Genomic DNA, 19,462 nt, shown 5'->3' with positions numbered 1-19,462 from the left:
TGGTAATGAAAGTAAATGCACATTAATCTTATCGTATGCTTTATATTTGCAGGTTGGATTTTGAAGAGCCGGAGCCTGTGAGCCGACCCATTCATCAAGAGTCTGCCACTGCTGAGGCTGCGAACCCCACCCATTCAGCCAAAGCCTGCCACAGCCAGCGGAGCTACACCGACCCCTTCAGCCAAAGCCTGCCACGGCCACCTTCATTCGAGCTGCAGTGTCGGGGGCATCTGTGCTCCTGGTGGTTCCTGCACAGCCTCAGGCTCCAAACATCAGTTTTCATGGGCCATCATGCAGTCAGAGTTTCACAGTGGTAGCACCGCCCCTCGCACCAACAACCAAACCAGTCATGCCCAACAAGTCGAGGAGGCCATGCAGTGCTTGCCAAGTACCTCAGTGTGGTGGGCAGCGGAAGCGGTACACACCCTCCAAGGAGAAAGCTGCTGGCTGGGAGTAGCCAGAAGATATTCACCTATTGCCCAGTAACTAGGAAATCCACCACTACTGGTTTTGAAGGTGTTGTGTACACGAGCTATGAGCACTTTAAAAGTGTTGTAGATGAGGAACAGGAAAAGAGGAAATAATTAGGCTCACTCTTCTGCTATGGAAGGTGAGGAACGGCCGCTACCAGGGCAGGTGCTGAGCTAAGAGCAAAATCCAAAGTGAAAAGATGAAGCTGTCAGTGAAGAGCTGGTCTCGAAACATGTCACGTTAGCAGAAATAAATGCTTTAATTATTTTGAAGAGTCTGCAGTGTCGCGAGCTTCATCTTTTCACTGTGGATTTCACTCCTATGCTATGCCTTAATACCTCGATATTGGGTCTCTAACTTATTTGTGGCTCGAAAAGATGAAGCTGTCAATGAAGAGCTGGTCTCGAAACATGTCACGTTAGCAGAAATAAATGCTTTAATTATTTTGAAGAGTCTGCAGTGTCGCGAGCTTCATCTTTTCACTGTGGATTTCACTCCTATGCTATACCTTAATACCTCGATATTGGGTCTCTAACTTATTTGTGGCTCAGTTTTTTCTTTTACATTTTATTTGCAAAGTTCTGTTATTGCACTGTTATTTTAAAGTTATTGCACTGCAAGGTAAGTCCTAGGTAATGTTTAAAAGAGGTGCATAATGTTGTGAAAAGGCTAATTATATTAATCATAGTATAGGTAGTTTAAACAAAGGACAAGCATGGGACATTTTAATGTTGAGAAGTGTGGGATTGTCTGTCATTAGGCAAAGCGCTCAAGTCAATGTAGTGATGAGGTCAACATGCCAACAGTAACACAGAAAGAAATATTTAAATTTGTATTTTAAAATATATATTTTTATGTTATTTTAATAATATTTGAAGTTGTTAATTTGTTTGCAAAATTGTATTCTGCTTTAACATGTGTGATTTCTTATGGGTCTCTGTGAAATGGAGATTTTTTAAAATGAAATAATAATTTACGGAGAAGAAAAATCCCCACTGTCTGTTTTTTTTTCATTTTGATTCTGCTGTTTAAACTGTTAAAATTTGGTGAGTTGATAAGTAATAATAAAATAATAATTTTGTCAATAAAAGATTTGTCAATGTCCGTGTGTGTACTAAATGCAAGTTTAGTATTGTTGAAATAAGATGTCCCCATAATGACTGGAAGTGACCATAACAGGAAGTGTCTTCTGCTTTCGTGCCATGCCTCTTATCCTAGGAGATGCTGTCAAAACTATCCAGCAAGCCTCTGGGAATCAGTCCAGTTAGTCAATAAAAATCTGAAATCTGAGCATGCTTACTTGAATGCGACCTGAAGTGAATGGAATGAAGACTTGTGTGGGAAGGCTGGGTCATCTGGAAACATCAGATTAACCTGAGATTGCCACTCAAAACAATCCAATTGACTGTCTTCGAGATAACAAGTTGTTAGTAAAATGTGCTTATTTGGCATATAATTTAGCATATCATATGATGCAATGTAGCCATTTTCTATTTGGAATGTTGAGGTCTCCCTTTTGCCATGTCACAAGCAAAAAATACAGACAAAGCTTGTGAGACATAGCAACAATAACTATGTTGCTATGTCTCACAAGCTAAGTCTGGAATGGTGTAATGATGAGGCAGCATGTAATAATGAACAGAGAATAGATGATGAACTGTTAATACGCCACAGTAAGCAAGATTATTTGTTTCCACCTGTAGTCCCCATTTACTTTCATTAAATAGAAACCTAGATGCCGAGTGTCAAGCAGGGAGGCAATGGGTATCATTTTTAGAGTATTTGGTATGACCCGGTAGGGGAATTGAACCAGCAATCTTCCGTTTACAGCGCGAGTACTCTAGCGCACTGATCTAGCCTAGAGCTGTCATACCTTTCCCTGCCAGGAGATTGCACAAATTCCCCATATGAAGGCATGATGTCCCAGGATTTGCTCAACCTAGGATCCCAGGGATATGGACTTGGGGGGGTCATGACCCGTTCCCATGCGGTCTCCCATCCAAGTACTAACCAGGCCCGCCCCTGCTTAGCAGCCGAGATTGGACGTTATCAGGGTGAAAATCACCCAATTGAAATGCGTTGGCTTAAACGTTGTTCAAACTAGCACGAAAAAGAGAAACGCTCCCATTTAAAATGCATGGGTTTAATATTCGTTCTGTGTAGCAAGAAAAAAGACAGACAATCCTGCTCCAGGACATGAATGAATATATTAGTTTTCTTGAATATGGGCATGAAAAAGTGCGATACCGGGTTGCGTATCCATGCAGGCTGCCTTGTAAACAATGGTCTTGGAAGCACCTGTGCGAAGCACCAGAGTCAAACGTGCATGAGAGTGTATGAATGGCGAGCACTACATGGGTGTTCACCATAAAAAGTGGCTTGTTATATGTAAATGAACTTCATTATGTAAAACTTGATCAATACATCAGTTGTTTTAGCACTTGCTAAAACTCAGCTGGGTGCCTGAAGAGCGGTCCCTGGCCCAAGCTGATGATGTGACAAGTTAACTGACTCTGTGGACACTCCTGACTCCTCTAACCCCACCTCCACGTCAAAAATAGGCCAAAAATTCAGTGATAATTCAGCTTCATTTACAAACGAATTTTTTTTGCAAATTATTTGAGGAACACATCAAATGTTTCCATTTTAAATATAAAGTGTAAGTTGGCAAATTAAGATATAGATAAGGGGGCGTTTTATTGATATGTTAATAATGAACTGCTTAGTTAATCCATGATCTTAAACTTTTGTCAAACTTCCTGTGCCCATTTTTATTGGCACTCCCATGTTTTCCATCAAATTATGATATGATTAAAAGTTTTCATATAAAAATGTACATCATTATGCGAAAGACATTTTGCCCATTTCATGCATCTGTTTCAGGCTATGGAAGGCCTCTATGCCCGCACTAAGTGGTTTGAACGGCTTGCTGGTGAATTTCTGAAAGGCCATACAAGAAAGAAAATGTGCTGCCAATTTCTAAGTTCATCCTGTTCGAACAATTTATCAAACAACATGATAAATTTAGAAATGGGCCCAATTTTTTCACCTTGCCTTTCTGGAATTCTGTAGTAAAAGATGATAATTTGAATTTTTTTGTAACCCGATGCGTTTAAGCATCTACGGTTCTAAAGCACCCATTACAGCAAAAAGGAAACTGTTGTAGTGCAGCAAAGAAACTCTGAAATGAATGTACTGCAATAATATAGCAACATGGTACATCTACACAAACATCCTGCACACACACAAACACACACATGAACATGTGCTGTATACATGTGTTTATGTAAACACATCCGCACACAGGTCTGCAAACATACACCGATCAGCCAAAACAATATAACCACTGAAAAATAAGTGAATAACATTATCTCATTACAATGGCACCTGTCAGGGGGTGGGATATATTAGGCCGCAGGTGAACAGTCAGTTCTTGAAGCTGATGTGTTGGAAGCAGGAAAAATGGGCAAGCGTAAGGATATGAGTGACTTTGACAAAGGCCAAATTGTGATGGCTAAATGACTGGGTCAGAGCATCTCCAAAACAGCAGATTTTGTGGGGTGTTCCCAGTACACAGTGGTCAGTACCTACCAAAAGTGGACCAAGGAAGGACAACTGGTGAACTGGTGACAGGATCATGGGCACCCAAGTCTCATTGATTCAAGTGGGGAGCAAAAGCTAGCCTGTCTGGTCTGATCCCACAGAAGAGCTACTGTACCTCAATTAGCTGAAAAAGTTAATGTGACTATGGTAGACAGGTGTCAGAACACACAGTGCGTCACAGTTTGCTGCATATAGGGCTGTGTAGCCGCAGACCTGTCAGAGTGCCCATGATGACCTCTATCCACTGCTGAAAATGCCTACAATGGGCATGAGTGTCAGAACCGGACCATAGAGCAGTGGAAGAAGGTGGCCTGATCTGATTAATCATGTTTTCTTTTACATCAGGTGAACAGCCATGTGTGTGTGTGTGTTGTTTACCTGGGGAAGAAATGGCACCAGGATGCCCTATGGGAAGAAGGCAAGCCAGCAGAGGCAGTGTGATGCTCTGCTCAATGTTCTGCTGGGAAACATTGGGTCCTGGCATTCATATGGATGTTACTTTGACACGTGCCACCTACCTAAATACTGTTGCTGACAAGGTACACTCCTTCATGGTAATGGTATTCCCTGATGGAAGTGGCCTTTTTTAGCAGGATAGTGCACCCTGTCACACTGCAAAAATTGTTCAGGAATGGTTTGAGGAACATGACAAAGAGCTCAGGGTGTTGCCCTGGTCTTCAAATTCCCCAGATCTCAAGCTGATTGAGTATCTGTGGGATGTGCTGGAAAAACATGTCCAATCCATGGAGGCTCTACCTCGCAACTTAAAAGACTTAAAGGATCTGCTGCTAACGTTCAAGTGCCAGATACCAGAGGACACCTTCAGAGGTCTTGTGGAGTCTCAACGGGTCAGAGCTGTTTTGGCAGTATGAGGGGGACCTACACAATATTAGGCAGGTGGTTTTAATGTTTTGGCTGATCAGTGTATATACATTCAAAAGCAACAAGACCAAGAGGATGTTGGCAGGACATGTACACACTGCAGCCACCATTGCACACAATCTGTTTCTCTCTCTCTCTCTCTCTCTCTCTCTCTCTCTCTCTCTCTCTCTCTCTCTCTCTCTCTCTCTCTCTCTCTCTCTCTCTCTCTCTCTCTTACACACACACACAACTCAAATACAAACCATCAGTTTTTGTATGGGTACTGTTTATTGCAGTAAACTGCATGTTTTTCCTTTGGGATCAATCTTAAAAATGCACCTCAACAGTTGGGTCAAGTGCAGCTCTATCCAATCTGATACGCCTGAGTGACAATGATCGTTAACTTAGAAAGGCCACTACACCCTCTGTCTGCCCTTGTCCTGCCTGGCTGCACTAAAGCGCCCAAAACAAAAATAGAAAACATGGGGGTACCCCAGTTGCTCACCTGGTAGAGTGCATACAGTATATCAAGGATGAGTCCTTAACACAGTGGCCTGGGTTCGAATCCAACCCGGGCCCTTTCCTGCATGTCATCCCCCTTCTCTTTCCTGTTTCTCTCTACTATCACTATCAATTAAAGTGGAACTGCCAAAAAAAATTATCTTTAGAAATAGAAAACATTGGCTGTGGGCCTGTTAGCTAGTGCTAAATGCTAAGCAACTGAGCTGACTTACATCTGTTTAGCTTTTTGGTCAACCATGAGGATGCTGGTTCCTTGGCTAACAGTGTGGCATGTTGTGGTGGCTAGGTGGGAAGCAATGCTGACCTATAGCCACAAGTTCACAGGTTCAGTTCCTGCAATAGCTGATGTGTGTCTTAAAGCAAAACAATAAGCCCCTGTTTACTACAAGAGCATGTGCCATTTAACCCACATGTCTTTGTTGGACAACAGCACATATTTGTGTTCCTTCACTAAAAACAACATTTGCTACTAGCAACACGTATTGATATTACTTGTGCTTAATTAGAAGATGTCACTTTTTTAAGTGATGTAGTTGTATTGTCTAATACCGGAGACAAGACTTGAAAACAACACATTCTTTTTGAATGCAAATTGTGAAGAAACAATTCACTCTTACATATGAATTGGGGTTCAGCTGTTTGAATATACAGGTTTCCTTTAATGCTGCCATGAAGTGCCATTAAGTGCTCAATGACACATGGTACCTGTGTTATTGTGTTGGACAGGGAATGATGATCTCACACCCTGCGGATAGCTGCATGTCTTTCTCCTCACAACGCTTGCCATTCATATCACACATCTTCAACTCTTTCTGTTCATTAGGAAGACGATAAGGGAAGTGGGTTGGCAATAACATGGCTAAGACCTATTTCAGCTCAGACCAGTATGGTGTACTTGAGTAAATTTTGTAATGGATATTGATTCCTGTAGCCTTGCTGTTTGGTAATAAAAAGAACTTGAACTCATGTGGCTCAAACTCTATACTTAATTGCCTTATCCAATCTGCTGAATCGCTCTGAACAAAGAACACATGGAAACACAAGCACAAAGCATACACACACAAAGTTCGATTTATAAATGATGGACATGTACAGGAAAACATACACACAAAAACACAATCACACATGCAAACACACATGAACATACACTAGAGTGTTGTCCTGCTTTATAAGGTAATATACACTGAACAGCCGAAACATTAAAACCACTGACAGGTAATTGAATAACTTTGATTATCTCGTGGCAATGGCACCTGTCAAGGGCTGGAATGTATTAGGCAGCAAGTGAACAGTCAGTTCTTGCAGTTGATGTATTGAAAGCAGGAAAAATGAGCAAGCATAAGGATCTGAGCAACTTTGACAAGGGCCACATTGTGATGGCTACACAATTGGGTCAGAGCATCTCCAAAATGGCAGGTCTTGTGGGGTGTTCCTGGTATGCAGTGGTCAGTACTTACCAAAAGTAGTCGAAGGAGGACAACCAGTGAATCGGCAACAGGGTCATGGGTGCCCAAGGCTCAGTGATGCGCGTAGGAAGCCAAAGCTAGCCTGTCTGGTTTGATCCCACAGAGGAGCTACTGTAGCTCAAATTACTGAAAAAATTAATGCTGCCTATGATAGACGGGTGTCAGAACACACAGTGTATCACAGCTTGCTGCATATGGGGCTGTGTAGCCACAGACTGGTCAGAGTGCCCATGTTGACAGCTGTCCACTGCTGAAAATGCCTGCAATGGGCACGTGAGCATCAGAACTGGACCACAGAGCAGTGGAAAAAGGTGGCCCAGTCTGATGAATAACATTTTATTTACATCATGTGGACAGCTGGGTGCGTGTGTGTTGTTTACCTGGTGAAGGGTTGGCACTAGGATGCACTATGGGCAGAAGGCAAGCCAGCAGAGACAGTGTGATGCTCTGGGCAATGTTCTGCTGGGAAATGTTGGGACCTGGCATTCATGTGGATGGATGTTACTTTGACATGTACCATCTACCTAAACATTGTTGCAGACCAAGTTCACCCCTTCAAGGCAATGGTATTCACTGATGACAGTGGCCTCTTTCAGCAAGATAAAGCGCCCTGCCTCACTGCAAAAATTGTTCAGGAATTGTTTGAGGAACATGATAAGGAGTTCGAGGTGTGGCCTTAACCTCCAAATTTCCCAGATCTCAATCCAATCAAGCATCTGTGGGATGTGCTGGAAAAACAAGTCCGATCCATGGAGGCCCCCTCGTAACTTACAGGACTTAAAGGATCAGCTGCTAACATCTTGGTGCCAGATACCAGAAGACATCTTCAGAGGTCTTATGGAGTCCATGGCTCGACGGGTCAGAGTTGTTCTGGTGGTACGAGGGGGACCAACACAATATTGGGCAGGTGGTTTTAATGTTTTGGCTGATCAGTGTAAATGTCGTTTGTGAGCCTCCCTGAGGCCTCTGTGTATGTGTGCCTGTCTGTTTTTATATATGTATTTACTTGCCTGTATGTGTGCCTGTGCCTGTGCCTGTGCCTGTGCATGTGTGTGTGTGTGTGTGTGTGTGTGTGTGTGTGTGTGTGTGTGTGTGTGTGTTTGTGTGTGTGTTTGTGTGTGCGTGTGTATGCGCACGAGCGAAAGAGAGAGAGAGAGACACTGCTAAGAGAAGTCTAATTCTGTGTGACTGAGGCCAGTGCTGTCAGCAGAGCAGAGACATGGACGCAGCACAAGTGCCTCCTTGCATAAATACAAGCAGGCAGACCCCCCCTTGGATGCTCATCTTCCTCTCCACATCCAACATGTAAAAGCCCAGTCCACCATTCTGTGACCAATCAGTTATGGAAGTACACACATCAAGCTACTTAGTGGCCACTAGCAGAAGACTGTGTCTGTAGGTAGCAGCTCGTAGGTGTAAATGTGTGAATGCATATGGCTGTGAAGGCAGGGTGATGCAAGAACTGAGCATGTCTTGCCTGCTAAACACAACATCTTCTCAAAGATACACCCCCCCCTTTTCTCCCCAATTATATTTACCCCACTCTTCCAAGCCGTCCCGGTCATTGCTCCACCCTCTCTGCCGATCTGGGGAGGCCTGCAGACTACCACATGCCTCCTCCGATACATGTGGAGTCGCCAGCCACTTCATTTCACCTGACAGTGAGGGGTTTCATTAGGGGGATGTAGCGCATGGGAGAATCACGCTATTCCCCCCAGTCCCCCCTCCTCCCTAAACAGGTGCCCCAACCGACCAGAGGAGGCGCTAGTGCGGCGACCAGGACACATACCCACATCCGGCTTCCCACCTGCAGACATGGCCAATTGTGTCTGTAGGGACACCCGGAAGATACATTTGAATGGATGAGTGGGCATACTCTTAATGTTAAAGTGTGTAGCTATCATTTACAGTCAGTCCTTGAATTGAAGGTTCAGTTTATCAGTTTAGGAAAAATTTAGTTTACTTTTGAATTAGAGCTTAAAAATGCTCGCAGCAATTTGCCAATATGGATCTGACTTTAAAGAGAGCGTGGTTGTGTCTGTGCATTTTGGGTGTGTGTGTGTGTGTGTGTGTGTGTGTGTGTGTGTGTGTGTGTGTGTGTGTGTGTGTGTGTGTGTGTGTGTGTATGTGTGCATGTATACACTTTGGTCTGAATGGCTGTGTGTGTGTGTGTGTGTGTGTGTGTGTGTGTGTGTGTGTGTGTGTGTGTGTGTGTGTGTGATGGGAGCCAGAGCAGAGAACTCTGTGACAAATGACCCCTGACATATGCAAATGTCTACTGATTCACACAGGGAGAGCATGTGTAGTGGGAATGTGTGCATGTGTGTGTCTGAATGTGCACACCCATATGTTGTGTGTTTTTGCATGCACATGGAACATGCACTGATGTGCTTGACCATGCATTTGACTGTGCATGCCTGTGTGGTGTGCATGAGCATATATATGTGAGTGTTTGTGTGACAAGTATGAAGCTTACTTGGATCAGACTTGGAAAACGTGTCTCGGTCCAAAAGATTTCTGAAAACACAAGAAAAAAAAAGAAGACAGGTTGACGGTACTTCATCAATCTTCCACACAGAGAACAAAGATATTAGTTCTTTATTATATTTTGTCTATTATAACTCCACTCTACCAACTGTTGTTTACTCATAAAGCCTCCCCTGACTTGATTAATGCCACCATTTCATCACGTCATGTATGCAATTACATTTAACATATTGTGAGCTCGTTTTAAAGAGAGATTTCCCCGATGGTTTTGTGTATGTGCAATCAGTGCTGATGTAGTTGATTAAAGCAATTAAGTCCTCGCTGCATAATATATTGACGGGGAAATCGATGTTGTCCTGTCTTTCCCGCAGCACCTACACCTACCAGAATACAATGCTGCACACTAGCTTTTGTATAACCGTTCATAAAATCCTCTGTGCTAATTTTGTAGGATGCCATTTCCACCAGGGGTTTTTCATGTGCAATCCGTGTCACAGATAGACAGAGATAAAGTTGACAATGTGTGAATTTTCCCTTTAAGTACAAGGGCCCATTCATATTTTAGACAAACAGAAAACAGCGAAGGGGGGAGGGATATTTTCCATTTGTCATTCTCCCTAGGTAGCGACAAAAACAGTGGATGCTGCAATCAAATTTGCATGATGCGCTCATCTATGGGAGGGTAAATGTACCAACGAGTCCCATTGCAGAGCAGATGCTCAGCATCACTGAAGTTCTCCTCCATTCACTAGCAGAGGAGAGATTAGGTATGCACACAAATGTGACAAAACTCTTAGCTGCTCGAGTCTCAAGAATGAGGAAATCAAGGAACGAGGTGCATTAGCACCACTGACAAATGGTGAGGGGAGACCCCAGTACATTATGTCAGTATTAGCAATGGAAGCCACAGAAGGCTGGGCGCCCCATCTGTGCCTCCACTCTGATCTCTCTGATCTCCACTCTGATCCAGGAGCTGTGCATCATAGGATAGTGACAAGTACAAAAGCACAGGAAGAAGCTGAAGTCAACGCCTTGCTTGTTCAGTTTTTCCTCCTGCCAAATCTTGCAATAAAACTCTATTAACGTTTTAGAGGTTTCATGGTGACAAGCCCAAAAATATAGAATAATATGAGGTTGGTTGTCAGTTGCAGATCTATTGGGATCCACTAAACCCTAGTACTGTAAAGTGCCAGAAGATACTGATGTCACATCAACATTAAATGTTGCATAATGAGACAAGAATGAGATGAGATGAGATAAAATAAGGTAAGATTCAGTGAAAATTAATAAGATATGATAAGAAAAACTTAATTAATCCCGAAAAGAAAATTGTAGTGTGTAGCAACAAACATACTTTAACAGCGCAATGGTGCAGACATACAAAATAATAACAATAACCTCAGTGGATTCAACAACAATATCAATTTATATCAATTATGCCACCCAAAAAAGAAAATGTAAGGGAGAGAAATATAATGGCTCTTGCTATCATGCAAGCTGCATTGGGACTGCTCAGTCATATGACAGGCAGTGAGTGTCTTCAGGTGGTTGATGGTTAGTGAGTGATGTATCTAGATTAGACACCCATGTTGTGCTGATCCCAGTGTGCCCCAGATGCTATGAAGTCATGCTTGGCTGCCTCCCTGCCAGAGCACACCCAGTAGCCCCCTTCCCTCCCAACTTCAGAGCTTAAATAAATGTTCATGAACATAGGAACTGTAGCTGGTCACATCGCCCACTTGTTACAACAGGAGGAAACTCCAGGAGAGTTTATGGGTGTGATATGTACCCACTGTATGTGAACGGGCCATGAGATACACTTTAGATGACAATGTCCTGTTGCTTTACTGAACATCATGCATGGAAGAAAGGATGGAGCACAGAAATAGGAGGAGCGAGAGAAAGTCCCTCTATGTGTTATAGTGTGTTTCTGCATAACCATGCATGTGTGTGGATATAGTACACTCCCACTTATTCATGTGTACCTGAAGGCATCCACCTTCCCCCACCCAGTTGTACAGACAAGCCGTTCTTTAAAAAGCCCTTTCCACTACAGGGCAGTCCAGAAATTTCTAGGCAGTCCAAACAGAGTGCCTTGTGGTTCATCAAACATTTAGATGCACAGTCCCAACTTCCTGACATCAGAATCACATTTGAAATCCCAGCAGTTACCTCACACCCACCTAAACATGGCAAGACTTTCATTCTGAGCTTTGAATAGTTGAAGGACAAGGGACTGCAATCTGAGAGCACAGTGGAGATGAGATTTCCCCATATGGGCCAGTCAAAGCAGCAACATATCGCATTAGATTTAACCTATTTCAAATTTAGGAGCTAGGGTTGCGGAGAAGCAGTCACGCTAGCAATCATTCATTATTCATTATGAATTTACCATAGATTATTGACAGGTCCCACAACCATTGCAACAATGAGGCACCAGTCAGCTCCCCATGCCTTTAGATGATAAAACCCTTCTACTCCAGCACCCTGATGCTGTATACCTAATGGGCAAAGGACACCCCCCCCCCCATATTACAAAGGATCAATCATGAGCGCTCTGAGCGAACAGGATTTCATTAAGAAATTATGCTGACAAGACTAATCCCGTTTTAGGCTTTAAGAGTCCCTCCCGGGCATCCGGGTAGCATAGCAGTCTATTCTGTTGCCTACCAACACAGGGATCACTGGTTTGAATCCCCGTGTTACTTCCGGCTTGGTTGGGCATCCCTACAGACACAATTGGCCGTGTCTGCAGGTGGGAAGCCGGATGTGGGTATGTGTCCTGGTCGCTACACTAGCACCTCCTCTGGTTGGTCAGGGCGCCTGTTCAAGGGGGAGGGAGGACTGGGGGGAATAGCGTGATCCTCCCACGTGCTACGTCCCCCTGATGAAATTCCTCACTATCAGGAGAAAAGAAGCGGCTGGTGACTCCACATGTATCAGAGGAGGCATGTGGTAGTCTGCAGCCCTCCCCAGATCAGCAGAGGGGGTGGAGCAGTGACCGGGACGGCTCAGAAGAGTGGGGTAATTGGCCAGATGCAATTAAGGAGAAAAAGGGGGAAAAATCCACAAAAAAAATAGAAAAGAGAAAAAGTACCTCCTCATCAATGTTCCTTTCTTTCTGCATTTTCCTGCTGACCTCTACGGTAAAACGTGAATGACACTTTGGATTTACTGTACAGTGCTTGTAAAAACTGCTGTCAATGCTTTGTTAAAACAATTTTCACTCATTAAATTGATAACATATTCCATTTGGTAGACACTTCAGTCCAAAGTGCCTCGTACTATCACCGGCGAGTGAGTACATTTGCAGCATGATGGCCTCAATAGGAATCAGAGCACTAACCCAGGCAGCATTAGGGCTGAGATCTTCCCACAGAGTAACACAAGGGAGGATGAGTTCATAACAACGCGTTATCATCCCATGCACACTTGCTTCTTAAAGTCAAAGAGCTCAAGGCCCCCATGCGTAGGTGGTTATCCTAATTGCATACAATTGCATAACCTTGCCTAAGACCTCAAAATTGACATTCACTCCCACTTCTGTCAGCCACGCTCTGTGCAGAGTTACTCTTTGTGAAAAAGCCGTTCTCTTAAGGCCACAGACGGCAAACCCCCCCCCCCAAAAAAAACCTGTAGATGACCATAAGCACAGTATAAACAAATTCTTTCCCCCCTGAGAAAATGTTATCATGAGATCGAAGGGGTCGATAGACCGGGTCTGAAATAAAAGCAGAGTAACAGCGAACAATCCGCCTTTGAAGGGGGCAGAGAAGGAGAGACATCCTGAGACATCCTCTCAAGTCTCACTAATCCTCTCAGACTGGGGCGGGGGTGAAAGGTTGGCAGGTCGATATGCCAGAGAAAAGTGACAGGTACTCAATAATGACGATGCCATGATTTCCTGCCCCACTGAAAAAACAAAGTCACCGCATCAGCACTTCCCATAGGTTTAGCACAGGATTAGAATAATGATCTTCGATTTTCATCTCATCAACTTTCCACAACTACTACGTGGTTTTATCCATTTGGTCTGATTTCAAGCATCCTTTTAATTTTGATTAGAAAGATTTCTGTTTTTAATAGACTTAGATTGTTGGTTATAAAAACCTCAAATGGTTCAACATGGTTTGGTGTTAACAGAAAGGTGGTACTATGGAAAACAAGATAGGTCTAGTCTTGGGTTGGCTTGTCATGGCAGCGAGGAGTACCGTTTCCATGGTTTCGCGGCACCTAACCATCTCTGTTTCACCAGCTTTTTTTAACGTGACCAAATACCACCATTTGAACAAGTCATTCATAACTGCCCCTCGGAGTGATGTCACACTGAGAATAATCAACCCAGATTTTGCATAAGGCCGCCCATGTTGAAAGCAAGGTAACCTCTGGTCGAGCGCCATTGTTTCTGTCAAGGGAGGCAAGGTGGGACCAGCAATACTGTCAGCGTTCAGCAATCTGCAGTCGAACAGCTGCCTCTAGGCAGATGAGCCCTTTTAACTACTGCATTTTGCTTATATTTTTTGTTTTGGCCTGATGTCTAGGTGTGTGTGTGTGTGTATGTGTGTGTGTGTGTGTGTGTGTGTGTATGTGTTAAGTGGAAGCAGGGAAGAGTTGTGAGGGTGTGGGAGGACCATCCTAGTCTATGGTACTGTCACTGTCACAACGCCCCTTCTTCCCTCACACTCACACACACACACACACACACACACACACACACACACACACACACACACACACACACACTAGTACGAGTTTGTGATAAAAGGTAAAAAGGAATGATTTCCGCAGAGGTAATCAGATTAGATGAACTAAAATGCCGAGAACCAATCTCATCCCAGTCAATTTGCCTATTCTTCCCTGTTTCTTTCAGCTCTGTCAATTTCTCCTTTCATGGCGACATCTTTTGAGGCACGCTTTAAAAGGTGAGCAAAGCAGGTGGGTAGCATGGTGGTCTGTTCCGTTGCCTACCAACATAGGGATCGCTGGTTCGAATCCCCATGTTACCTCCGGTTTGGTTGGGCGTCCCTACAGACACAATTGGCTGGGTCTACGGGTGGGAAGCCGGATGTGGGTATGTGTCCTGGTCGCTGCATTAGCGCCTCTTCTGGTCGGTTGGGGCGCCTGTTCAGGGGGGAGGGGGAACTGGGGGGAATAGTGTGATCCTCCCAAGCACTATGTCCCCCTGGCGAAACTCCTCACTGTCAGGTCAAAAGAAGTGGCTGGGACTCCACGTGTATTGGAGGAAGCACGTGGTAGTCTGCAGCCTTCCCCAGATCAGCAGAGGGAGTGGAGCAGCGACTGGGATCACTCGGAAGAGTGGGGCAATTGGCCGGATACAACTGGAGAGAAAAAGGGGGAAAATTATATATATATAAAAAAAAAAAGGTAAGAAGGTGTTTTTGGATTTTCCACCACCTTAAGTTATGGTTGGCCAGTCCCAAGGGACAATTTAGTATGGCCGATTCACCTGACCTACACATCTTTGGACTGTGGGAGGAAATCAGAGCACCTCGAGGAAACCCACACAGACACAGGGAGAACATGCAAACTCCACACAGAGGATGACCTGGGATGACCCCGAAGGTTGGAGAACCTCGGGATTCGAACCCAGGACCTTCTTGCTGTGAGGCGACCATGCTAACCACTGTGCCACCGTGCTGCCACTTTCAGGGAATACTGCACTAAAAATATCTCCAGCACATTTGTTCGTATAAAAGAAGGTTACAATAATAGTAGCGATTTGTTTTCAAGCTGTGAAGTCAGTTTTTAGAATTTATTTTGAAAACGTAAATGCCAATGTAGAAAACGTTGCCGGTCTCTTCTAAGAGACAGTTTTTAGATGAAAAAGAATTGAAGGGGGGGGGACACATCCCACAAGTTTTATTTTCTGTTTTATAGCTCAAAATAAAATATTTTGTGTGAGACTGATCAGGCATCATGTGGGTGTGGCAGTGCTTTTCATGTGTTAAAATAAACATCACTGAACATCACTGAACTGGCTAGACATCAATCAGTGTGCATGGCGTTCTGAGCCCCACTTAACCAATCAAAACACGACTTGTTGCCAATCTAAAACTGTCTTTTTAGACTGACCAAATGCCTTTCCAAAGATTTTCGCACATCCATTGTACATGCCATCAAGTTGCAGACACTAACCCAAAGAATCTCCTGACATCAGCCCAAAGAAATCCCAGTGATGACTGCAAAGGGGCTGTGTAATTGGTAATAGAAGGAGTGAGACAAAAAAACAAAAAAACAAAACCAAAAATGGATTAATGTCGTGTGGAGGTGATGGGGCTTATCTTCTCCATAGTAACTAGTTGAAGCCCCAGTGATTCGCTTGTGCCTTAATTAGGCCAAACAGACCCTACAAAAAAGCTCATTAATGCAGCCCCTCAGCATTTCCACACGGGGCCTCTCCCTACACACAGGCAGGCCCCTTGACCGTTACCATGGAAGCCCGTTAAGTCCAGGGGACCTGAACCTGCCACCTGATCCTAGTTTGATCTGTTGGTTTTATGGCTCCTTGCTCTGTTTCACCTCACTAATGCAGTGACTGTTGCATTAAGCCAATATATCAAAAACATTGGGATGATGGAACCTCAGAAATCCTGAAGCAGCCGTTTGATTGGCTCGGAGTTTGAAAATGCCCACCTCTGGAAATGGCACTCCTGGTTAATTTCCCTGTCTGGGTAGGTACAAGTTTCCAGCTATGCTAATCTCATGTTGCCTGTTGCGATTTCGATGCACTGGCTGAGTGTTGCGAGTCCAACAACAGGCCTGAGATCACGGCATTGTGCATGGTATTCTTCAAATAGCACCATTTATGTTTAATTACTATTTTGTGAGATAAATAAATGTGCTGGTTAAAAATTCCATGAATAGATTTAAAATGGAAATTATATCATTCTGCAATTTTAGTCTTGAATCTGCATTTGTGAACACCAAACTACTTGTAGATTGACTCACAGTTTTTGATGCATCATATAAGTGGCTGTATGTCTAGAGAAACTCTCAAACAAACAACTAGTGACCAATACTTGTTTCTTTGTAGATGCTAGCTATCGCTATGATGCCTCCTTACACAGCGTGTCAGCCTTGTTTGTATTCCCTCCTCTCCTCACATGAACAGGGGACGGGTGAGGATGCAGCGCAATTTGATGTGACTGGCTGAAGGGAATAATCCTTGAAAAAATGCATTTGTGCATTGGAGGACAAGAGGTCACATGGCTAAAGGTCTAAAAAAATCTGTCAACAAATTTAAACCAATCCTCAAGATTTATTTAGCTCAAAAACATACTCAAAAATTTCAATGTTAAGATATTACATTTAGATCCATATAGATTCAGAGATTGTAGAATTACTTTCTTCATATATGAATTGATACAAGTTGTGCCAAGGAAAAGACATTTGAGGTTTACTATAACTGACATGATGGACATGCGCAAATCGTATGCTATCCATTCATTTATTGTTACTCTGCATCCATTTAATTTTGAAACAAATCTTATTCATATAGGGCACGGTAGCACAATGGTTAGCACGGTCGCCTCACAGCAAGAAGGTCCTGGGTGCGAGCCCCAGGGTAGTCCAACCTTGGTGGGTTATCCCAGGTCATTCTTTGTGTGGAGTTTGCATGTTCTCCCCGTGTCTGTGTGGGTTTCCTCCGCAGGCTCCACAGTTTCCTCCCACAGTCCAAAGACATGTAAGTCAGGTGAATTGGCTGTACTAAATTGTCCCTAGGTATGAATGGGTGTGTGTGTGTGTGTGGGGGGGTCTCTGTGATGGCCTGGCGGCCTGTCCAGGGTGTCTCCCATCTCCCCGCCTGCCGCCCAATGACTGCTGGGACAGGCTCCAGCATCTCTGCGACCCTGAGAGCAGGATAAGCGGTTCAGACAATGGATGGATGGATGGATCTTATTCATATAAAAGGTGTTTGTATGAGGATTAAACCCAGGAAATAATACATAAATAGTAAACAAATATAGCAGGTATCCATTAGCTATGGAGCATGTGAGGGGAAGTGGTGTGCGCATGTGCGTGTGTGTGTGTGTGGGGGGGGGGTAGAGGATACTTTGCGTCCCCTCACAAAATTTTAATATACTTGTAAATTGTAACCTTATCAGCTTCAAAGCTAATTTTCACATATGCCCTCCCATCACGTTTGCATAAATAAAATAAATGCCTAAAAATGTATCACTTTATAATGCCTTCATCACCTACTGTTGGGCTTCCCTGAACCTCCACCTCCCTTCCTCACCTGCTGAGGTGGGCTTCGATGCTGTGTTCAAGACGCCTTTGAATGAGGGGAAAAAATGACATCCAACTTGTGAACAAACGAGCCAAACGTTTCTCAAACTTAGAATTACAGGTTGGAAACTGGGTACAATTTCAGAGGTCCGGTCTATCCAATCTGAGCACCGGTGACAGACGTCACAGCAGGAAAAAGTGGAACGAAAAAAACTGCATGTTTGCTAAATACCTAACTAGATTTATACCCTACCTCTAGAAAGTAATTGTGTTATAAGAAAAATATTTGACCATAAATATATTTGAATATTTAAGTTTTTCCTATGGGCATTCATGTTTTTTTTTACACTTGTTTATATTGCATAAACAACTGTCAACAGATTAAAAAAAAGAAACATGAAACATGTACATTACTTTGGAAATTCGTGGAAAATTATGTTTGTTTGTTTGTTGTTGTTTTTTTGCGCTTTCATGTAGTAGCGCTGATCTTGGTTTGGATGCTGACATGACTGGACATTCCTGTGCAGAAGATGTCATAGCTGCAGGAGTGACTAGTTCTGCTAACAAAGCACTGGCTCCCCTCTCCTCCTCTCCTCCAGCCAACTCCTAAAGTGTGCTGCTGCATCTTCATCTTGACAAAATATGAAGTGCAGAAAAACCTAAAATTGAGGCCAGTGAGGGTCGCACACATTGTTTTCACAGTCAAAAGTGAAAGGGTGTTAGATCATCTATCACAACCGTTTTGATGAGTTCTCTAAATTCAATATTTCTGATCGGCTGTGTGTGAATATATTTTTGTCTTGCCTTGGATTTAAGATAAGAGTCGTACCTGGAATTCAGGATCAACTACATTTTGGGCAGTGGCTTAGCCTGGCCTGGCCTGTTTACCTTTTTAAAACAATTTCCAACACTGAAATCCTGGCTGCAGGTTATTTCACTCTAGTGTGGTCTGAGTTAAATGTCTATGTTAGCTACATCTACATTATATTGTGTCCATGTAGGCTGGTCACATCCCGTGGTGTCTGGTATGATACCATTTACAGAAAACAAGCATAGAGTAAAGCTGCCTCTCTGTCTCTTTCTTTCCCCTTCTCATGGAGAGTGTACTATCCGCTGTGACATATCGACCTGCGTCTCAGCAGGCCGGAGTCCGGCTTCAATACAGCCACATCACATGTCAATTCTCCAATGGGATATACTTCCTACCTTTTGTGCCTAAAGGTCACTGCAATTGCTCTGCTCTGGATTACTTAGATCAGATGACAGTCGCGCGGACAAGATTCCAGACATCTTTGTGTGTTCATATTCCCAGAGGAGCACCCTTCCACAGAGCCATGTCTGTTTTGATTCCGCTGCATTAAAAGTCCACCAGTGGCCCCCGATATCCAGGGACAAAGTCAAACTCAAACCATGCTCTGTATGTGTGTGTGTGTGTGTGTGTGTGTGTGTGTGTACATGTTTAGCTATCCTTGTGCGGACCAAATGTCCACACAAGGATAGCTAAACCTGACAGCACGTACCTTGTGCAGACCTTTCAGAGGTCCGCACAAGGAAAAAGGTCCATTTTAGGGTTAGGAGTTGGTTTTAGGGTTACGGTTAGAATTAGGGTTAAGTTAAGGTTAGAGTAAGGGTTAGGGTTAGGCATGTAGTAGTTAAGGTTAGGGTTAAGGGCTAGGAAATGAATGTAGTCAATGAGGGGTCCGCACAAGGGTAGTGAAACACGACTGTGTGTGTGTGTGTGTGTGTGTGTGTGTGTGTGTGTGTGTGTGTGTGTGTGTGTGTGTGTGTGTGTGTGTGTGTGT

General features: G+C 43.7%; 1 protein-coding gene across 1 annotated transcript in view; it reads right to left on the bottom strand.

Moving 5' to 3' along the window:
- The window catches only part of LOC130113836 (copine-8-like), a 101,959-nt gene that overhangs the window by 80,227 nt on the left and 2,270 nt on the right, over positions 1 to 19,462 (bottom strand). The window contains exon 2 of the mRNA XM_056281500.1: positions 9,400 to 9,440. Coding sequence (XP_056137475.1) covers positions 9,400 to 9,440 — 41 coding nt within the window. The remainder of the gene's footprint in view (positions 1 to 9,399; positions 9,441 to 19,462) is intronic.

Source organism: Lampris incognitus, chromosome 6 (assembly GCF_029633865.1).
Source record: "Lampris incognitus isolate fLamInc1 chromosome 6, fLamInc1.hap2, whole genome shotgun sequence".
Classification (NCBI taxonomy): Eukaryota; Metazoa; Chordata; class Actinopteri; order Lampriformes; family Lampridae; genus Lampris; species Lampris incognitus.
Note: the sequence above shows the minus strand (reverse complement) of the source record. Positions and strands in the feature narration are given on the sequence as shown.